Source organism: Lissotriton vulgaris, chromosome 3_1, assembly GCF_964263255.1.
Source record: "Lissotriton vulgaris chromosome 3_1, aLisVul1.2, whole genome shotgun sequence".
Taxonomy (NCBI): domain Eukaryota; kingdom Metazoa; phylum Chordata; class Amphibia; order Caudata; family Salamandridae; genus Lissotriton; species Lissotriton vulgaris.
The window spans coordinates 754,926,435-754,946,520 of NC_141689.1; the positions used below are offsets into that span (position 1 = coordinate 754,926,435).

Sequence of the window (20,086 nt, forward strand, 5' to 3'; positions counted from 1 at the left end):
GCTCAAATGGAACCCCCTCACCGTCCAGGGCTCACCGGAAGGCAGATCCAAGGCAGGCGGCCCACACGCGGGGGATCAGGGGTCCCCACCACCAACTATGTGTGATCAGGAGGCAGGGCTTGGTAGGGCAATGCAGTCACACTCCACTCCGCATTTAGCGCTATCCACGTCGTGGCCTCCGGGAAGAAACTGTAATGGGACTGCGTCAGACTCAGATGTTCCCAGATGTTCCCAGGGGCAAGGGTGCAGCAGTCCGGCCCCAGCAATCCGTCCCCCTAGCGGGGTCTGTGTTCCAGATGGCCCTTCACTGCTTACACAGGGCCGTGGGTCTTGACGCAGTTTGCCCTGGCACCACGCGGCAAATGCAATCGTCCAGCCAGCCCACGCCTATCTGCCAAGTGTAGTGACGCAGCAGTTGTAGGTAGCGCCAGGTCCCGTTGCCCCAGGCAATATGGCCGCTCCCGCCCTGTCCTGGGGAGGCACTCACCCTGCCGACAAGCCCTCGCTCGGACCGGCACCGCAGCTGGGCCCCTTCTTCGTCCCTCCACAGCCTGTTCTACCGATAGCACTGGGCCCCGCGTAGCTCCACTCCTCTCCACCGGCCCTGTACTGCGCCACCCGCCGGTAGTAGGCCGTGTCTGGGCGCTCCACGGCGCGTTTACCGCACCTCCTCCGTCCGGCCGCCGGAGTCACCTCCACTTTCCGGCTGTCCCCGCCGTCCTCCGCAACAGGGCTCCAATGCCCAGGCTCGTTTCCCTGCCGGCAGGACCTCCGCTCCCACCGCCGGCAGGCGCTGAATATGTACCGGCGGCACCTCACCAAGTACCGCGAGTGCCGCAGGTCACCACGCCGGCTCCCCGATCACGCGAGGCCGGTGCTTCTTAGGCCCCAGAGGCTAGGGATCCCCGTGAACGTTCCCAGGTTACTCCGCTCCTCTAGCGGCACCGCTGCACTCCGCTGCGTTGGGGGCACTTCCGCCACCCTTCAGGACCCGGGCAGCTACACCAGGACCGTGCTTTCAGCAGCTTTTTCGGATCGGCGCCGGAGAGACCTGAGAAAGCGTCCTACTCCGACGCCATCTTGGCCACGCCCCCTCTTTTTGTTTTCTTAATGAGAAGGGGGGGGGGGGATTTTTTTCACCTGCATTGCATTTCTATATCCTTGCTACATTTTTCTTTCGTTAACAAAAAAGTCAGTCATGATGTTGTTTATTGATTGTGCAGAGGCCTCTGGGGTACAGAGCCCTGCAGTAGATTTTTCATTTGAATAATAAAATGTGTTAAAAAAAAAAACATAATGAAACAATTCCAATTAAGGTTCAGGCCTGTCGTGTTGAGGCTGACACAGGCGCCACACCCAAGGCCAATCCGGTAAGTGCAGGAGTGCTGCGGGCCCTAGTAGCGGGTCAAGGTAGCTCACGCTGGCTTTAATAACTAAGACCACATGGTGCTAGAAGTTATGCACGGTCACGTGGGGTCTCTCCACTGCGAGCCCGTCCTGCAGCTGTGCACTTTTATTATCCACACACACCCAACGTGGGCAAGACGAACATGAACTACACCGTGTGGTAAGCCTAAGCAGATCCCCCAGCTACATACAACATTCGAGGGCGTCTGGTGAATAAAGTATTGCGATGGGCGACACTACATTCCTCCCCAAAAACAAAACATTAACAACAATGTTCAACATCATGCATTAATAACTGGGATGATATTCACCAGGATTCTGGATGCAGGGCGAGCTTCTAGCAACAATAATCTCTCAGTCTGCTGGATGACCAAGTATAGTCCCTCAGAATATACTTGGTCTGTGTTTCAGGACTGATTCATTGATCACCTCTGCACTCGCAGAATCATTCATTGAGTTACTGCGGGCTAGGGGATTTCCTAACGGCGAGTCATCTTTCTCTTGTTCAACAAATTTCAGGTTCCTTTTCCTACCATTCATCTCTGTGTGGACAGTCCTGTCTCTCCTCGGCATCATGGGATGTTGTGCTGCGTTGGGGATATGCCGAGATGTTCTGAATTATAGCTTCTAAACCCTTCCAGGCCGTGACTTGCGTTCCTTTCATTGAGGTGATACACCATGGATCCCTCTCAAACGGCAGCCTGAATTAGCTACCGGAGTGTCGATCTCTGACTACCACAAAATCTCCACCTTTAAGATTGGAACCTTTTGCCTTTCGACGCCTGCTGGTTTTGTCGTTCGAATTCCTCCTCTGACTGTACACTTCTTGATCATCGAGGGCTGCAGGTATCTACTTTGGGTGATGAGGTATGGAGCCTGTGACTTTTCTCCCCATGGAGAGATGCCCAGGGGCTCGACCGGTGGTAGAGTGGGGTGTTTGTTGATAGTCTCTCAGAAAGGAGTAAAACGATTGTTCAGGAGATTCCCCATTGGCAGAGGCAGTTCTGATCACTTTGTTCAAAGTCCTTATTAAGCGTTCAGCTTCCCCATTTGCTTGAGGCCACTTGGGGGTGATTTTCCGGTCGACAATCCCCATTGACATGAAGTAGGATGCTATCTCTTGCCCTTGGAAGGGAGGACTATTTGACCTCCGCTGCGCTTAAAGATACTTTGAGTAATCATCGATGACTAATAAAGTATGTCTCCCATCTGGGAGGCTCCAAAAATCCATGTTGGCACATATACTGGGGCCCTTGGGACCTTGTTCGGTTATTATGGGTGCTGGAGGGTTTGGCTCTCCCGATGATTGATACCATGACCAAGCCTGCACTGTTTCCTCGACTTTCTCATCCATCAGGGGGAACCACACCTGGGTTCGGAGGCAACTTTTAGTCTTCACCATCCCCTGATGTTCTGCATGTGCGAGTTGTATAGCTCGAGCAACCAATGAAACAGGGATAACTAGGCAATGGCTACGCAGTAGGCATCTGTTGGGATCAGCACTCAGGGCCCGATTCACAGAACTAACTTAAGACAAAATCCTAAACTTACTACCATTTTGGTATTCACAGAAGGCACTTACTCATTTTGGTATTCACAGAAGGCACTTACTCATTTCGGTATTCAGAGAAGTTAGGAGTCCTAACTTTAGGACTCCTAAATGCCTTCTGTGAATACCGAAAGTCTTAAAGTTAGGATTTTTCTCAATTTAGTAGTAGTAAGGTTAGGACTCCTAACTTTAGGACTCCTAAATGCCTTCTGTGAATACCGAAAGTCTTAAAATTAGGACTTTTCTCAATTTAGAAGTAGTAAAGTTAGGACTCCTAACTTTCGGACTCCTAAATGCCTATTGTGAATACCGAAAGTCTTAAAAGTAGGATTTTTCTCAACTTTACTACTACTTAACTGAGAAAAATCCTAATTTTGAGACTTTTGGTATTCACAGAAGGCATTTAGGAGTCCTAAAGTTAGGAGTCCTAACTTTACTACTACTAAATTGAGAAAAATCCTAATTTTAAGACTTTCGGTATTCACAGAAGGCATTTAGGAGTCCTAAAGTTAGGAGTCCTAACGTTACTACTACTAAACTGAGAAAAATTCTAATTTTCAGACTTTCGGTATTCACAGAAGGCCTTTAGGAGTCCTAAAGTTAGGGGCCCTAACTGTACTACTCCTAAACTGAGAAAAATCCTAACTTTATGACTTTCGGTGTTCACGGAAGGCATTTAGGAGTCTTAAAGTTAGGACTCCTAACTTCTGTGAATACCGAAATGAGTAAGTGTCTTCTGTGAATACCAAAATGAGTAAGTGCCTTCTGTGAATACAAAAATGGTAGTAAGTTTAGGATTTTGTCTTAAGTTAGTTCTGTGAATCGGGCCCTCAGTTCCTGTCGTACTTGGTAAAAGCTTTCCAGCACCCATCGTGTCTCTAGGGTAAGGAGAGCCCATTGGCCTTTTAGAAGATGTCACTTGTTTGTCCTTACAGCCTCCAAGGCTTTTAACAAACACTCGTCTTGGGAGGTGGTTTTGACATAGGTCTTCCAAGACACTGGCAGGGGGTGAAACCTGTCCACCACATACCACATGTGGTCTTCAGTCTCTTCCCCATCCTCTTCTGCGTTGGGCGTGGCCTCCTGGGGATGTTGGGACAGGTATTCGGTGAGGTTGTTCACCCCAGGGTGATACTCAACTTTACAGTTGTACTCTTGCAGTTGAAGCATTCACTTTTCTCTTCTGAGTGGAGGTTTTGATGCAGTTCCCATGAACACAGGGATTAGAGACTTGTGATCAGTTGTGATGAAGTATGGCTTCCCATACACGTACAGATGGAAGTGGTGGCACCCCCAATGAATTGCAATAGCCTCCTTCTCAATCTGAGAATACCTCTGCTCAGTGTTGGTCAGTGATCTAGTTGCGAAGGCCACTGGAACCCACTTTACCTCTTCACCGGGCACCAGTGGACATGTCCGCAGGGAGACACACACCGCCCTTCAGCCCACAAGAACTGCCCCAGCGCCGAATTCACCTGTCAAATCCACCATGGGGTGGGAGGGGAATCGGGTATGGGTGATTCTGTAACTGATAAAGTAAACGAGGAAGTGCAACCATTTTAAATATGGCCGTCCGGCCATATATTGACTACGGCATACGCGACCAGGCCTTCTGATCTTCCCGAACGCGTTCCCACACAGGTGCCAGGTTTCTCTCCCATGCCACTGCTGGAGACTCAGAAAGGAACACCCCAGGATATTTCATGCCATTAATAACCACCCGAACCGACTTTGCCCAATCACCTACCACCGACGCGTTCTCACGAAGCCATAATGTAGATTTGCTGGGATTCACATATAAACCAGACGTTTCTCCAAAAATCTGCATAATACGAAGCAGACGCCGACCCGTTCTATTCACATTCGTTAAGAAGAATAACACTTCATCAGCATGGAGCGCAATACGGTCTGACAACCCATGATCCCATTCAAAGACCGTCACCTGCGCATCTATGCACACCCATGTCGTCAATGGTTCAACTGCCAATGCAAAAAGAGAAGGACACAGCGGGCAACCCTGCCGGGTGCCGCGCCCCAAGGGGAAAGTGGAGGACACTGCGTCAGCCACCCGTACCGAAGCTGTAAGATCAGTATAAAGCAGAGACAGATGGGACAGGAAGCACTGGCCGAGATTAAGAAGGCGCAACAGAGCGAAGAAATACACCCAACTAAGGGAATCAAATACCCGATCCAGATCAGCCAGTAACAGCGCCGCTTGCTCGCTATGTCCCTGAACGGCCTCCACAGCCACCTGGGCGCGACGTATATTATGTCTGGTCGCCCGCTGGGGCATAAACCTGGGTTTATCTGGGTGGACAAGTGTGGTGATGTGAGCCTGCAGACGATTAGTCAGCACTTTGGCCAAAATCTTCGCCTCAATGTTGCGGAGTGAGATGGGGCAATAGGAGGCATGCCTATCCGGGGGCCTGCCTGGTTTATGAAAAACCACAACTTCAGCATGCCTCCAGTCCAGTGGAAGACAGCCTCACTCGTGCGACTCCTCTACCACCCGACGATAGTGGGGCCCTAACTGCAAAAATAACTTCTTGAAAAACTCACAGGGAAACCCATGGGGCCGCTGTGTTTTGCTTGAATTAAGGTCACCCAGGGCGGCACCCAATTCCTCTTCCATAAGCGGGAGATCCAGCTCCAAGCTCACGTCGTCCGGAGAGCCCGCCGGGGTGGATCATCTAAAAAGCGGCCAATCTCGTCTTCACCAAAACATTCTTTAGGGGCATACAGCTCCTTGAAATACGAGGAGAAGCTTTCAGCTATTTCTCAGGAATACAAGAGGGGCCGCCCATCCGGGCTCACTATCCCAGGGAGTGGCTCAGCATGAAACAACCCCTCGCAAGGTCTATGGAGCATCTTATCGGATCTATCTCCCCATTGATCAATGCCACTGCGGGTAGCCAACCAGGCAAGACGAGCCTCATCCAGAAGGAGGGTGGCGTAGTTTTGCTGTGCCTGTACTAACTGCTGTCGTATAATATGTCCCTCCCCGCTCCGACTATGACGTTCCAGATCACAGACATCAGTTTCCACCTGTAACAGAGCCTCCCTCTGAGTCTTACGAGCTGTCGCACAGTAGGAAATATCAACCCGACCGCAGGGTGGGCTTCATCGCTTCCCACCGAGGTTCAGCATCCGAGACCGACCCCACATTAACCGACAGGTACTGATCCAGCGCATTTCCAAGGCACTCCCTATAATCTGCCATCTCTAAATTCCAGGTCGAGAGACTCCAGCGGAAGGGCCTCCCCACCCAACCCATTTGCAGAACAATGGTAATTGGCAAGTGATCTGAGAGGCCTCGCGGAAGAATGCTCGCCTGCACCACCCGGGCTACCAGCGCGCCGGACAAACAAATAATCGAGGTGAGAAAAGGAGTTGTGTACAACTGAAAGACAGGTGTAGCCCTGGGCCCGGCTATGTAACTGAAGCCAGGGATCTGCCCAATCCAGCCCGACACCAAAGCGGAAAGTTTTGTATTCTGGCGGACCAGTGCACCCTCCCCAGGTCTCCAGCGATCTAAGGCAATGTCTAGAACATCATTCCAATCCCCTCCAACCACTGCAAGGCCATCCGGCATGTCCACCTATATGGCCATAAGCCACTCAGCCAATACCAAGGACAGCGAAGGGGGAGCAACACATCCCAACACCACCGGCTCCTCCCTGATTGTGCCCCGTAAAAACAAATATCTCCCCTGAGGATACACCCACGACTTAGTGTGTCTATATAGGACGCGCCGATGAACCAATATCGCTACCCCCGTGACCCCCATATAAAACCAGCATGAAACACCTGGTTAAACCGATATCTTAGTAAACAAAGTGCTTTTGAGCCCATAAGGTGTGTTTCCTGTAGCATGAGGATATCGACATGGGCCCTCTTAGCATATTGAAGAATTTCCCCCCATTTAATCTTATCCAGGGCACCTCTAACATTCCAGCTTACTATTCTAAGGGTTTCGGGGGAAACCCGGGCCTGCTCAGGTAACCCCGCCATGGGCTATATCAAAGAAAAGGGAAGATGCGGAGATAGGCGCGTGGCACATGCCCAGCGATCTAGCAGTGTAGCAATGTAGTGCGGCATGAAAACATAAGCATAACCCAACACAACCCAACAAAACTCCCACCCTACACTTCAAGAACGATGAAGCATCTGTCGCAGCAGGTGAACTCCTCCCATCCTATCAACAGCATCTGTATTATCAGGGGTCCAGAATTCTCCTCAGCTTAAGTACCTGACTAGGCCTGTCGGGAGGCCAAGCCAGCCCGTGCAGAGGCACTACAGGAGCGAGACCTGCTATGTGATCTGGACCACCTACGATTTTTAGGGTGAAGTTGAGACTGCTTACGAGCAGCCTCGCCGAACGGCGAATCAGAGTCCCTCCTAGGCGGTGAATGAGGACGCACACGTACAGTCTCATCCGTCCTTTGGAACACCTCCTCCGGCATGTCAAAGAAGTGGGTCTGGGAGCAGTACACCACCTGCAACCAGGGCGGGGTACAGCAAGGCATATGGAAGCTTAAGATCTCTGAGTCTTGCCTTGGCCGCCAGGAAGGACTGCCTCTGTTGTTGCTTTAGCTTTGTGTAGTCCAGGAATATCAAAATGCGCATGTTGTCAAAAAGCAATGGTTCTTTGGCCCTAGCTTGTTTAACACCTTGGCTGCGCAGGATATTCCTCTGCTGTGCTGGGCCATAATGATAACGGGTGTGGTCATGACGAGCTGAGCTCGTCATGAGCACAGCTCCACTGTGCCTCATGACGAGTTGAGCTCATCATGAGCACCGAAGGGTTTAAGAATAACGTCTTGATCATGGTAGTTCAGTAGCCTTGCGATGACTGGCCTCGGGCGGGCCCCCAGCGGCAGTTTTTGCTTGAGGGCCTGATGAGCCCGCTCTATTACGCAGCAGCGGGACAGGGACTCCAGAGGGAGCTAACCCTCCAACCATTGGGTAAGGAACCACTCCATATCCACCCTCCCAGCCCTCTGGAAAGCCAACAAAGTGAAGGTTGTTGCGCCGGACCCAGCCCTCAGCATCCTCCACCGTGCCTCCATGGTCCGCTGGGTCGTTTCAACGGTGGCTACTTTCTTCTGTAGAGATGTAACATCATCCTCCACCCCGGAAATCCGCTTTTCGGTCACGGTGCTGCGGGCCACTGCATTTCCTGGTGGAGAAGCATGACGTCGGACACCACTGCCCGATCTATTGTTTCATTAAGTTTGATATTATCCCAGTTATCCCAATTATCCCATTTTACACCTCCTATTTTATATCATATTTTTAGTAAATGATACTGATTTTTATTCATAACTTTTTTTGGCCCTTACATTAATTCCCTCTAAATGGCTTACACTGAGCTGATCTTTACTTCCCCTTTTTCTCTGTTAAGCATTGAGCTCGGTCTGAGGAAAAAGAGAAGAATAAAAGATAAATTTGAGTCACCGTAATTCCTCAGTAACTGAGTTTGTCCGTTCTGAAAGGATAGGTGTATTACATATAGCATTTACTGTTGGGTTCTATTTGCACCTTGCAAGCAATCTCCTCGCATTATTGTTTTCCATTCATTTTTCCACCACTGAGGGCAGCTTCATTTACCGGAATCTAACTTTGTGGTGAGAGACTACATGTGCTCCACTCATGTAATAAAGGACAATGTTGATGCGGCTAACAGTTCTTCAATACAATATAGAAGTACTCCCTCACGACCTATATTTCTTTTATCTGATTCAACATGAATTCAACATGGGCTGCACACGGAGTTAGACAATAACAAAAAACATACATATTTATTAATCTTTATTTATTTTCTTTGTTTTATCAAAATTATTTTTATACTAACGTTTGTCAATTTTACATATAAATTTAATATTGTAGACATATACCCATAACTTTACAATATACTAACATTTTCATGTGTCATCAACCCCTAGATAAAGAGACAACAAGAATCATTCCAGCAAACTCTCATACATGCATACCTCTTCAACTACACTCATACCACATTCATATGTTTTTAGTCTCCACAACCATTTAGAGCAACTGCATATAGCAGGATCTGAATAGCATTGACCAATGAGAGTTTGCTGGAATGATTCTTGTCGTCTGTCTACCTAGGGGTTGGTGATGTTGACACATAAAAATGTTAGTATATTGTAAAGTTATGGGTATATGTTTACAATATTAATTTCAAATGTACAATTGACAAGTTAGTATAAAAATCATTTTGATAAAACAGAAAATAAATAAATAAAGATTCATAAATATGTTTGTTTTTTGTTATTGTGTAACTCTATGCGCAGCCCATGTTAAATTCATGTTGAATCAGATAAAAGAAATATAGGTCGCGAGGGAGTACTTCTGTATTGTATTGTTGTTCCTCCCCTCTTCTACCTGACCTTAAAAGTTTTTTTCTAGAGGGGGGTCCCCTTATCTTGAATAGCTCTTCTTTAAGCTATTTTACCATCTATAGATGGTTATTGCACATGGTCCCGTTCCTGTAATCTTCTAGTTCGATCTCCTCAAATTTGTTAGGTGTTGAGTCAACTGTAGGCACACAATAATGTGTTCTGTTGTAAATACCTCATAGAAGGTATCATTCAGTCATTGTTATATTTTCACATCTACTCTTAAAAGCTTTCCCACTGCATTGAGCCTAACGTTTACACCTTTTTGCGCCTTCCCCTCACTCTCACTGTCGACATTACAATTTGGTGGCTAGTATCAACAGAAGAAGAATGTGTAAATCAGGAGGGACATATGCATGTGTGGGCCAGTATAGTCTGTGCGAAACCTAGTGTAAAAATGTACCCTTGCAAACAGTTGCAACACATGAGATTGAGAACTTTCTGTATGCCTTGTTTGAGGGACTATTGTACATTATGCAGTGGATGCTCTGTGTACGTGGTTAAAGATGCATGGTTCATCAGGGTTTTGTCGCATCCTATGCTGCAAGAGGCTCTCCTACCCTAAAAATCATAATACAAATGTATCCAGCTCCAGGTATGAAAATTGTAGCTGGGCCCAAGCTTTACATTTCTCCGTAGACCAAGAGCTCCATCTGATAAATAGTACAGAACTTAACTTAATTTGTTCTTTAATTCTATTGGTGACTCACACATCCATCTATGTTCAGCATATGTTACACAATAAATATTTCAAATAAATATTTCAAAAGAGGGAACACAAACAGCCAGGACGGGAAGTGGTAATCCGGTGGTCCAACCGCCCTATAACAAGTTGGCTGGTTGGACCACCATGGGACTGCTGCCACCAGGCATATATGATCCCTGGTGGTCTTGCAGCAGTCTGAGGCGCCTAATATACTGCGGCAGTGCCAAGCATATTACGAGTTTCCTCATTGCCACAGTTTTCATGGCGGAGAGCCCGCCATGAAAAGTGTGGTGGTGAGGAAAGAAAGGAGGGCCCTTGGCGTCATGCAAGGTGGCACTTGGTGTGCCTCCCTCTTGTCTGCATGCACCCCCAGTTCCTGCAGGGCATGGACCTGACAGCCCATGTGAAATGGCATTCCCATTGCGGTGCCTTGCTAAATCTCACGTATGAGCCTTACAGTGCACATCCATGAGCAAGCCGCCGCTAGACCACCCAACCTGGATTACTGTCTGAATCTGACGGGGAGACGCACTATGGCTTTGGCGGTGTGGCAGCGGGTGGCTAGCATGGCCCTCAGCCGCATTGCCAAAGTCATAATAAGGCTCTTATTTTTGGTTTATCCATCCTATTTTGCGCAGCTAGTAAGGCATTGCAGCCAAAGTAGTGAGGCACAGGTAAATACATAGGTATGTGTACACCTTTTAAATGGATCATGAATGCCTATTTATGTTTGATTAACAGGCTCCTGAGCTCAAGAGTGATGTTATCTTCAAGGAAATAATCCGTCGTATTAAAGATCTTGGAGCAGAGATGGTGGCGAAGGTAAACGCCATCTTTCAGTGGGACATCACAAAAGATGGGAAGACGGTGGCCCAGTGGAGTAAGTGACACTTCATAGATTTTCGGAATCAATTAACATTTTAGCAAACTCATAATGCATTTATTGACAAAAGCAGTTCATGGGCGGGCCTCCTCCTTTGTAAAAGGGAAATTAGGCCTGGTATGTGTTTGCATTAATTCTATTTAATGTGTTGAATAAAAACAAAATTTTTTTTTTTTTAATTATCGATACTGCAAAGTGCATTCATTGAGCATAGAATGTGGGTAAAAGACTGTATTCTGTGTTTCATCCAGTGCTGCATACTTGATTGGTAAGTGGGAAGATCACGCCTCATGAGACTGGCTCTGTCAGCCATGCTTCACATATAGATAAATGTCGGACATTTCAGAAACATGGCCAGAAGACCTTCTGCCTTTTCAGCCTACAAATTGTTGTGCTGGGCTATGCTTATCTCAATGGTTTGCATCAAATCCATTTCAGACCAGAGAGTTCTCGGCGTTGTGCGAGATTTGAGGCATGATTCGGCCATTCTTGCTGTAAAAGACACAACAATTACCTATTTGATAAATGCTAGAAACTTGAAAATCTTTATTTTTTTATTCTTTCTACTGTTTGGAGAATTTCTATCACTTAAACCGGCTGCTGATATGTGGAAATGCAAAATGAACACTTTTAATAAATCCATATTTGTAAAGCGCTACCAGATCACCCCTTGAGGCTTTCATGGCTCTGGTGGCCGCTGGGGAGATAAGGGGCCCGATGTAGGTCACCAAATACCGGTCGGTAACGGCCGAATTCGGCTGTTACCGACCGGTATTTGGTGATTGAGATGTAGGGGGCATTATTTTACAGAATCGGTAAATTTACCTATTCGGTAAATTTACCGATTCTGTAAAATACCGAATCGGTAATTTTACCGATTCGGTAACTCCCAGATGTAGGTAGCACCGTTTACAGTGCTACAGGCCTCAGTATTCAGTATTTTACCACCCAATACAATTGGGTGGTAAAATACCGAATTCAGGTGTACATGCACATCTGTGCATGTACACCTGTGCCATGTGACACACAGACATGCCCTTAGGGCATGTATGTGTGCCACATGGCACACAAGCCTGTACCTGGGGTGCTCGAGGGTGTCAAAGTGACACCCTCTGCACCCTTGCAGGATTCGGTATTTACCGATTCGGTAAATACCGAATCAGTATGTCCCCTTGATTCCTATGGGCTTCAAGGCCCATAGGAATCAATGGGCAATACAGATTCGGTATTTACCGAATCGGTAAATACCAAATCCTACCGAATCGGTAATTCTAATATAAGAATTACCTACTTCCGATTTACTGACTCTTAAATACCGAATCGGTATGATTCGGTATTTAAGAGTCGGTAAATCGGATTTACCTACATCGTGCCCTAGGTGAGCTATTGCCCAGAGTCACATGATGCTGAGCTGAGCTGCCACCATTGCCGGGGATCGAACCGTGAACGGAGTCAGTCGTTCTCACACCTCTCCCCTTTTGATTCTAAATACTAAAATAATATAACCCGGAAAATAATCTTCGTTTGCACTATCTGGTGAGTAAACGCTCTGTATGAACATAGATCTGTAATGCTGAACCGTTGTCTAAAAGTCATTTAGCTCACAAGTAGCAGGCAACAATTATAGATTCATTCTTGTTTTAAATTTAGTATTTGCTCCTTGTAGGAAAAGTTGGGCATCTGTGATAATATCTCTTTAAATCGAGATTCAAGCTTCCTGGATTTCCAAATCCTCATCAAGAGGCTCATTTTGAGCTTAGAGTTTTGTTAGTTGCTGCATGGTGCATTATAATAGCTAGATAAAGCAACTGATGTCCGCCATTTTATGCCCTATTATTATTTGTTTTTTTTATTTTTTATTAGGAGTTTGTAGAGTGCGCAGCTACCCCTAACGGGGGTGTCCCGGCACTGAGGCAGTCGCCTGATTACAGGCACGAAGGAGACTAGATGTCAGTGAAGAACCAGGTTTTCAAGGCACGCCGAAAAGTGATTTCTGTCTCCGATAAGCGGATGGAGAGTGTCACGACATTCCAGAGTTTAGTGGTTCTAACCTCGAAGGCCCTGCCCCCAGTCCTAGCCTTACAAAGCGGGAAATGACAAGGAGACACAGAAGGTTGGATTTCAGGGCTTGGTCGTGATGGTAGTCTGGCTCTCAGGAACACCGGGCCTAGTCCCGGGAGGCTCTGAAAGCCAGGGTAAGGGCCTTGAATTCAATATGCATGGTCACAGTACCCAGTGCAGGTTTCTCAGGTGGGGGGTGATCGACTGACGAAAAGGTATCTTGCAGATCAATCTAGCAGCAGCATTTTGGATTATCTGCAGTCGCTGAGTCAGATAGCCGGGGAGACTGTTGGCGTAGTCCAGGTGAGATGTGATTACTGCATGGACTATTGTTTTAAGCCTTCCAAAGGAAGGAAGTGGAGGAATGTTCGCATAGTACATAGGTTCCCAAAGCATGAGAAGGAGACTTCCCTGATTTGGGTTTTACAGGAGAGTTTGTTGTCGAATCTGAAAACCAAATGTCTCAGAGTCTGCAGGCCTAGGAGGAGGATTCATCTATTGTGGCCACAATAGCGCAGGGAGGGGAGGGGATTTTTGATTAAAAAAAAAAAGAGTACCTCAGTTTTGTCCGGGTTGAGCTTGAGACAATTCAGTGTCATTCATGCCGAAATGTTACTCAGGCATCTTCTGAAGTTAGCAAAAGCAGCTTCTGATTGCTCCTCGAAGGAGATCACCAGTTGGGTGTCATCCACGTAGGAAACCACCCTCACACCGCAGGATACCAAAGCGCTTCAAGTGGTGGGAGGTAGGCATTAAAACGAAGAAGACTCAAGGAAGATCCCTGGGGAACCCAACAAGCAAGGGTTTTTCTCAACTTTTTATGAGAACATTCAGAACATTTATCTTCAGTTTTCAGCAGAGACCGCCTTCTGGCAGTCTCATGGAGCAAGTATTAATCTCAGGGCCTCAATTATTGAGGATGTACCCTATTTCCGAGGATGATTCTGCTAAGGAACTTGCTAAATGCATATCTGTATGACCTTGTGATTTCTGTCCGCCTTTAATCCCAAGATTTGCCTCTAGTACTATTAAACCTGTGCAAAGGCAGATCTGACTACATTAAGCAACTTTAGGCCAATTACACTTATTCCTGCTGCAACTAAGTTTTGGGAGAAATTAGTCAACAGGCAGTTAACCCATTTTTGGGATATCTATTATCTTGCTTCATGTTTCTCAATCTGGCATCCACACAGGTTGTAGTACTGCATCCGCTTTGTTGGAAGTTACTGAATTCATCAAAGAAAACATTGATCAGGGCCAGTAGTCTATGGTGGGCCTGCTCAACTAATTAGCTCCCTTTGATACTGGTTCGCATTCGCTCCTCCTGGAAAGGATCAGTATGCTGGTATTCAAGGCATGGCGTTCACTTGGTTAAAATCCTTTCTCGATAGCAGGTCAGACCGTGCACCTTCCTCCATTTACATCCACTCGAAACTACTTGCTTTGGAGTTCTGCAGGACTGAGCACTGAGCCCTACCAAGTATGAATCGCTGGACCAGTTAGTCAGATTTTTAGACTTTCAGCTTCTCCTGTCTGTTTAGGAACATGACGATGATGCCCTTTTAACCTTAAAGCAATGCTTGCGTGGAGTAGCAATGTTGAACTCTGATAAACAGTTTTTGGGGTAAAGTGTTTGAGTGGCCCAAATAAATGATGGCCAGATGAACTTAGTCTTCCTTCAACCCCTGCTTCCACTGCTAGACATATTATTCCAGTCTTTCCCTTTTAACCCAAATTCAATATGTTTCTACTATGTGTTTAGCGAAACATAAATCACTTTAAAAATTGATACACTTGGTCTGGAAAACACACAATAAATTATTGTTCACATTGTTGTAACGTCCGGACTGGACTATGCAAATAGTCTATAAGTGGATCTCCCCGCCTTTCTGGCTCAGAGATTTGAGACTGCGCAGAATGCTGCAGCAAGATTGATTTTGAAAATTCTACTTCGACAATCAGACTTGCCTCATTTGAAGCGCCTTCCTAGCCGCCAGCAGTCAAACACTTCAAATGTAAGGCGCCTACATGTGCATTTAGAGCCTTAGTCTGTCAAGTACCTCTTTACCTAAGGAAAAGAGTTCAGCCTTACCAGAAATTTAGGTCTTTAAGATTTAATAATCTTAGACTCCTTCAAATTCCAAAACTCTTCAAAGCCAGAAAAGGTGGCAGACATTTCGCATTTCTTACGGCCAGATTTTGGAATTTATTTCCTATCAGCCTATGTCTGGCTCCTTCTGAGCTCATCGTCAAAAAGAAGCAAAAAACTTTCCTGTTTGACGATGTTTAATATCAACTTGCCCTTTCTTGTTTATGGCTCAGCTTCTCCACTTGTGCCGGAATGCTTTTCCGGAAACAACAGTGTGCTGTAAAATTTTAATTAATTGATTGATACCTAAACAATATCCAGGTCTCACTGCCAATTGCAAACCTTTAAAGAATTGCTCCCATTAAACGTATCGAGTAACTGGGTTGATAATAAAATCCAAGATTCTGTTAAATACCTGGGGATTAGACCCGACTCCTACCTAAGCATGAAAGCGCTTTCTACACACTGAAAAGTTTAAAAAAAGTCAAACTCTTCATCCACAGTGAAGATCTAAAGAAGGTGGTGCGATCCTTAGTCTTACCCAAGCTAGACAATTGCGGCGCAGTGGTTATGGGTACCCAAAAATCTTACCTAGTCCCACTGAAAGCCACTCTTTACGCAGTGGCTAGACGTGTATCGGGTTAAAGGCTCTTTATTAACATCACTCCCACCCTCAAACTACTCAGCTGGCTACCAATCGAGGCAATGGCCATACTTAAAACTGCCTGCATAACTTGCCAAGTGTTCTACAGTGAAAAGCCAATCTACCTCACAAATAAACTATCCAAAGCCAGCCAAAAGAGACCACTACGAAGCTCAAACAGACTACTCTAGATTCCTCCAAAATTTAAGAGAGAAAAATCGCGCACCCATTCCTTCTCTGGGAATGCTCTAGAAATCTGGAACTCCCTGCCTGGGAAAATCAACTCTTCCCTCATTTCAAGAAGAAACTAAATGTTCTCCTCTTCAGCAAACACCTAAAACCACTTTAAAGCTCCTGTTTACCCTGCTGGCACCACTACCCTGGGGAAATATTTGCCTCTAGTTACCTCCATCAACAAGAGGCCTTACCACACCAACTTTAGACCTACAACACCTATCTTTACTTCTGTTCAGCCTGTTTTTTCGTGTTTATTGCTACTATGTCTTTGCTGTTATTATTTTACTCTACCGGTAATTTTGTACAATTGCATATGTGCTCTGCAGAGCGATATGTATTTTGAATACCGTCACTACCTCAGAATTGTATCGGCAATCTTCCCACAATATCCTTGTACACCTTGTCACATAATATCACCTCATATCTGTTTGAACCCCAAAATATATCTAATGTATTTCGGCTTATGCGCCGGGACACCCCGTTGGGGTAGCCGTGCGCTATACAAGATACACTAAATAAAAATAAAATTATGCAATTTCTTGCCTTGTATACCACATCTCTTTCTGTCACTGTATCTCCCTTTATTCCAAATGCATCTCAAATATATGCTGCTAACTCTGTGAAGCGCTCCGATGCCCTCGGGACGAGTTTGTGCTATATAAAACTCAATAAAATAAAATTCATTTAACTCACTGCATTATGCATTCGTACAGTGAAACAAAATTCAGTGTGTTGATTAGACCTTGTGTTCATTAATGGTCACCTGTAAAACACACAGCAGAAAGGCTGGATGGAGGGAGGGGGAGAGCATAGGCGGGACATCTGACTTTTTTCAAATGGGGTTAATTTACATGGTAGATGAGTAGTGCAGTAATTTGCTAAAATGTATAATGAAAAACTTAAAATCAGAGTTTCTGATGGATACTTCTAACCGCGGATTCCTCGCTTTAGAATATCCCCCAGGGGCCAGACTAGATCCAGAGATTTTTTCCACAGCACTGATCCTGTGTGGTGCTGTGCAGGCTTGCAGCTGCTTCATTCTGCCCCAAAACTGACTGAGCAGAGCCACATATGAGTGCCATCCGTAACCTCGGACACCAGTTCCTTCAGGCCACAGTTCTGGACTCTGTCCCGATCTTGTGGCATTTCTGCAACTATTCCACTGCCTGCTCAAACTTTCAGGTAAGTTGAATTCCAAAGGCAAGCATAAAAAACCAAACTGGAGCTCAACCCGATCTCACTGCCCCAATTCCAAAGAGAAAGCGCAAGTAACACTGCATTGAGGTCGCCTGCCCCTGAGCGGATTCCTCAGTTGACACCAAAGTGCTTCTAGTTTCCCTGGGTATTGTGTACCGCGGAGCATGTTGAGGCCAGCAAACAGGCTATACTGCAGATATTCAGTGTCCTTCCGGCTTCCACTGTTGCCCCTTCGGATCCCTAGGAGCTCGGGGCTCTCCAGTAAGGTTAGCGTCAGCAGGTTCTTCCTTTGATCTGCCTGCCCACTTGGGACACACTACTGAACCTCTACCGACTCCTGTACAGACTTTTACACCAGCTCAATAATCTACTGCAAGGCCTACCACCAGACACTGGAAAAATACCTCAGCATGGGCGAATTTTGCGAATCTGGCGTTCGCAAATTTGCGTGTTTGCGAACTCACAATCCACAAAATCCGCAAACTCTCGCGAATTTTTGTTTTTTTGTGTTTGCAAGGGTTTCTGCCAGTTCGCGAGGGTTTTGTACCAGTTCGCAATTGCGAACTTACTTGTCGGCTCGCAACGGTCGCAACTTTGTTGTTTCTACGTCTGGTTCATCATCACAGGTTCACGGCACCCTCTGTTTCACGACTGCCACCCTCTGATTCACCCATGCCACCCTCTGGTACATCACTGCCACCCTCTGATTCATCACTGTAGATTATGGGGGGGGAAAGCAAGCACACCTGCCCTGCTTCAACTGACATGAATTATTTTGGGGTTGATTAATGTGTCACTGAATTTAAACTTCCTGTCTGGCACCTGCTTCCTTATCTGTAATTTGCTTTCTGTTGCAGTGCAATTTTTTTTTCCCAGGACCTTTGTGGCCTACTTGTAGCTATTCTATGAGCCTGCTGTGAGGGTCAGAGCAGGGTCATAGAATAGTTGCAAGTAGGCAACTGAATTCTGGAGGGGCCCCTCAGGAAGCACTACAGGGAATGGTTACTAATGATGACTTTGAACTTTTGCACCTGTTGAGTGCTTTCAGTTTTGCAAAACTCGTTTTTCTACAGAACAGCAACTGAACTCTGGAGGGGCCCCTCAGGAAGCACTACAGGGAATGGTTACTAATGATGAGTGAACTTTTGCACCTGCTGAGTGCTTTCAGTTTTGCAAAACTCGTTTTTCTGCAGAACAGCAACTGTAATGCCCCAAACAAACTTACTTGTGAGAGTTGATTTCTAATCCAAAAGTGATCCAAAGAAAGTCAAAAAGGCCTCAAATCCCGAAAAGTGCAGGCAAATGTCAACCTGAGGAGTTATTCTGATAAAAATCATCATTTTCAGAAGGTTTATGCTGCATCCTGGTGGATTTCTTGTGCAGAATTGCAAATTTTGTAATTTCGCGAGTGCGAGATTGTTGCTGCCCGCCGCATCTACATGTTCGCAATTGCGAACTCTCGCGATGCGTCGCCAAACTCCCACGGGATCCCGCAGCAAGATCCAAAATGGCGCAGCACTCGCAAAATATCGAGAAAAACAACTCGGCAAACGCTGAATGACGTTAAGTGAACGCCGCACGCCGCAATATTGTATCACCAAGCAAAAAAATCCGCTGCGTGCGAATTTGCGGATTTTCAATCAATTCGAGAGAGTTCGCGGATTGCGAATTTACCAAAAATCCGCAAGCGGAACGGATTTTCCGCCCATGCTTAAAAATACCTGGGGCAAAAGCCTATTTCAGATCCTGAACCGACATCAGCCCAAGCACAACCAATGTTGTACAGCGAAATTATGGAAGAGAAGGTAGCCATCATGTAATCTGAATCTAATTCTGCCCTCTTCCACATTACAGCTATCAGTAGAGGATCCACTATCTATTTTCGGTTTTGATTCTGACTCTGTGCCAGAGCAGTGTACATTTCGGGATGATGATGATGGAAAGGGGGATGGCGTGTACCCCCCTCATTACACGGATGATGCATTATGCTTTGACCTTGACTCTTCACATGGGCCTCAAACAGAGAAGAGTGAGGTATAACGAGGAGAAATATCTTTGTTACTCCTCGTTTTTTCCTCTTTCTACTATGCACTGGCCAACAAACAGATCTTCCAGAAGGTCAGAGAAATTACATTCCACCAGGGCTAAGACTGCTGCCAGTGTGTTTGCATGTAGAATGCCTCTCCTTGACAACTGCCAAGCTGTGACGCGAGCATCAGTGCATACACATAAAGCACTATTGTCTTGACCGGCGGGTCTGGCAAGCACATTTTTCCCACTCGGTTCTACAAGACTGAGCTGTTCCGAATTAAAACTCTCCACCTTGGGGAGGTAATGCTTTGATATCGATTTGAGATTAGGAATCTGCAGTTATCAGTAGCTATCAGAAGAACAAGTTACTTACCTTCAGTAATGCTTCTTCTGCTGGATACTGTATCTATTTTCAGATTCCTATCTTCCCTCACCGCCCTGAGGCTCCCTTTAAGCATCTGAAAAGGTCCTAATTTTTTATTCCGCACACTAAAAGCAACAATTGTGTACACTTCACGCTTGAGCGGGCAGAAAGGGTCCAGATAAGAAACTTAAACCAGCACACATGAGAGACACTGCAGGGGTCAACTGCTTCTGTGTGTCACTAGTTATTGGTCAACATGTTTCTGCCAACTTGACCCTCATTTATCAGGACCTTTAAGTATCGCTCCTGCTCAAATAAAGTGCTCAAAAAGGAAAAAATAATAACCGAATTTAGTGGTCCACAAAAAGTTTCAACAGCGGATCCACTTTATTCCAACCCACTGTTGTTGAATATCGTACCTCAACCTGAGGGACCCTGGCGTGGGGCTCAGGGTGCACTCAGGGTGCATCTGTCCTTTATGCAGTTCCGCTGGAACGCCA

General features: G+C 46.2%; 1 protein-coding gene across 1 annotated transcript in view; it reads left to right on the forward strand.

The window, feature by feature from the left end:
• The window catches only part of HSD17B4 (hydroxysteroid 17-beta dehydrogenase 4), an 883,985-nt gene that overhangs the window by 791,142 nt on the left and 72,757 nt on the right, over window positions 1–20,086 (forward strand). The window contains exon 22 of the mRNA XM_086961070.1: window positions 10,823–10,961. Coding sequence (XP_086817196.1) covers window positions 10,823–10,961 — 139 coding nt within the window. The remainder of the gene's footprint in view (window positions 1–10,822; window positions 10,962–20,086) is intronic.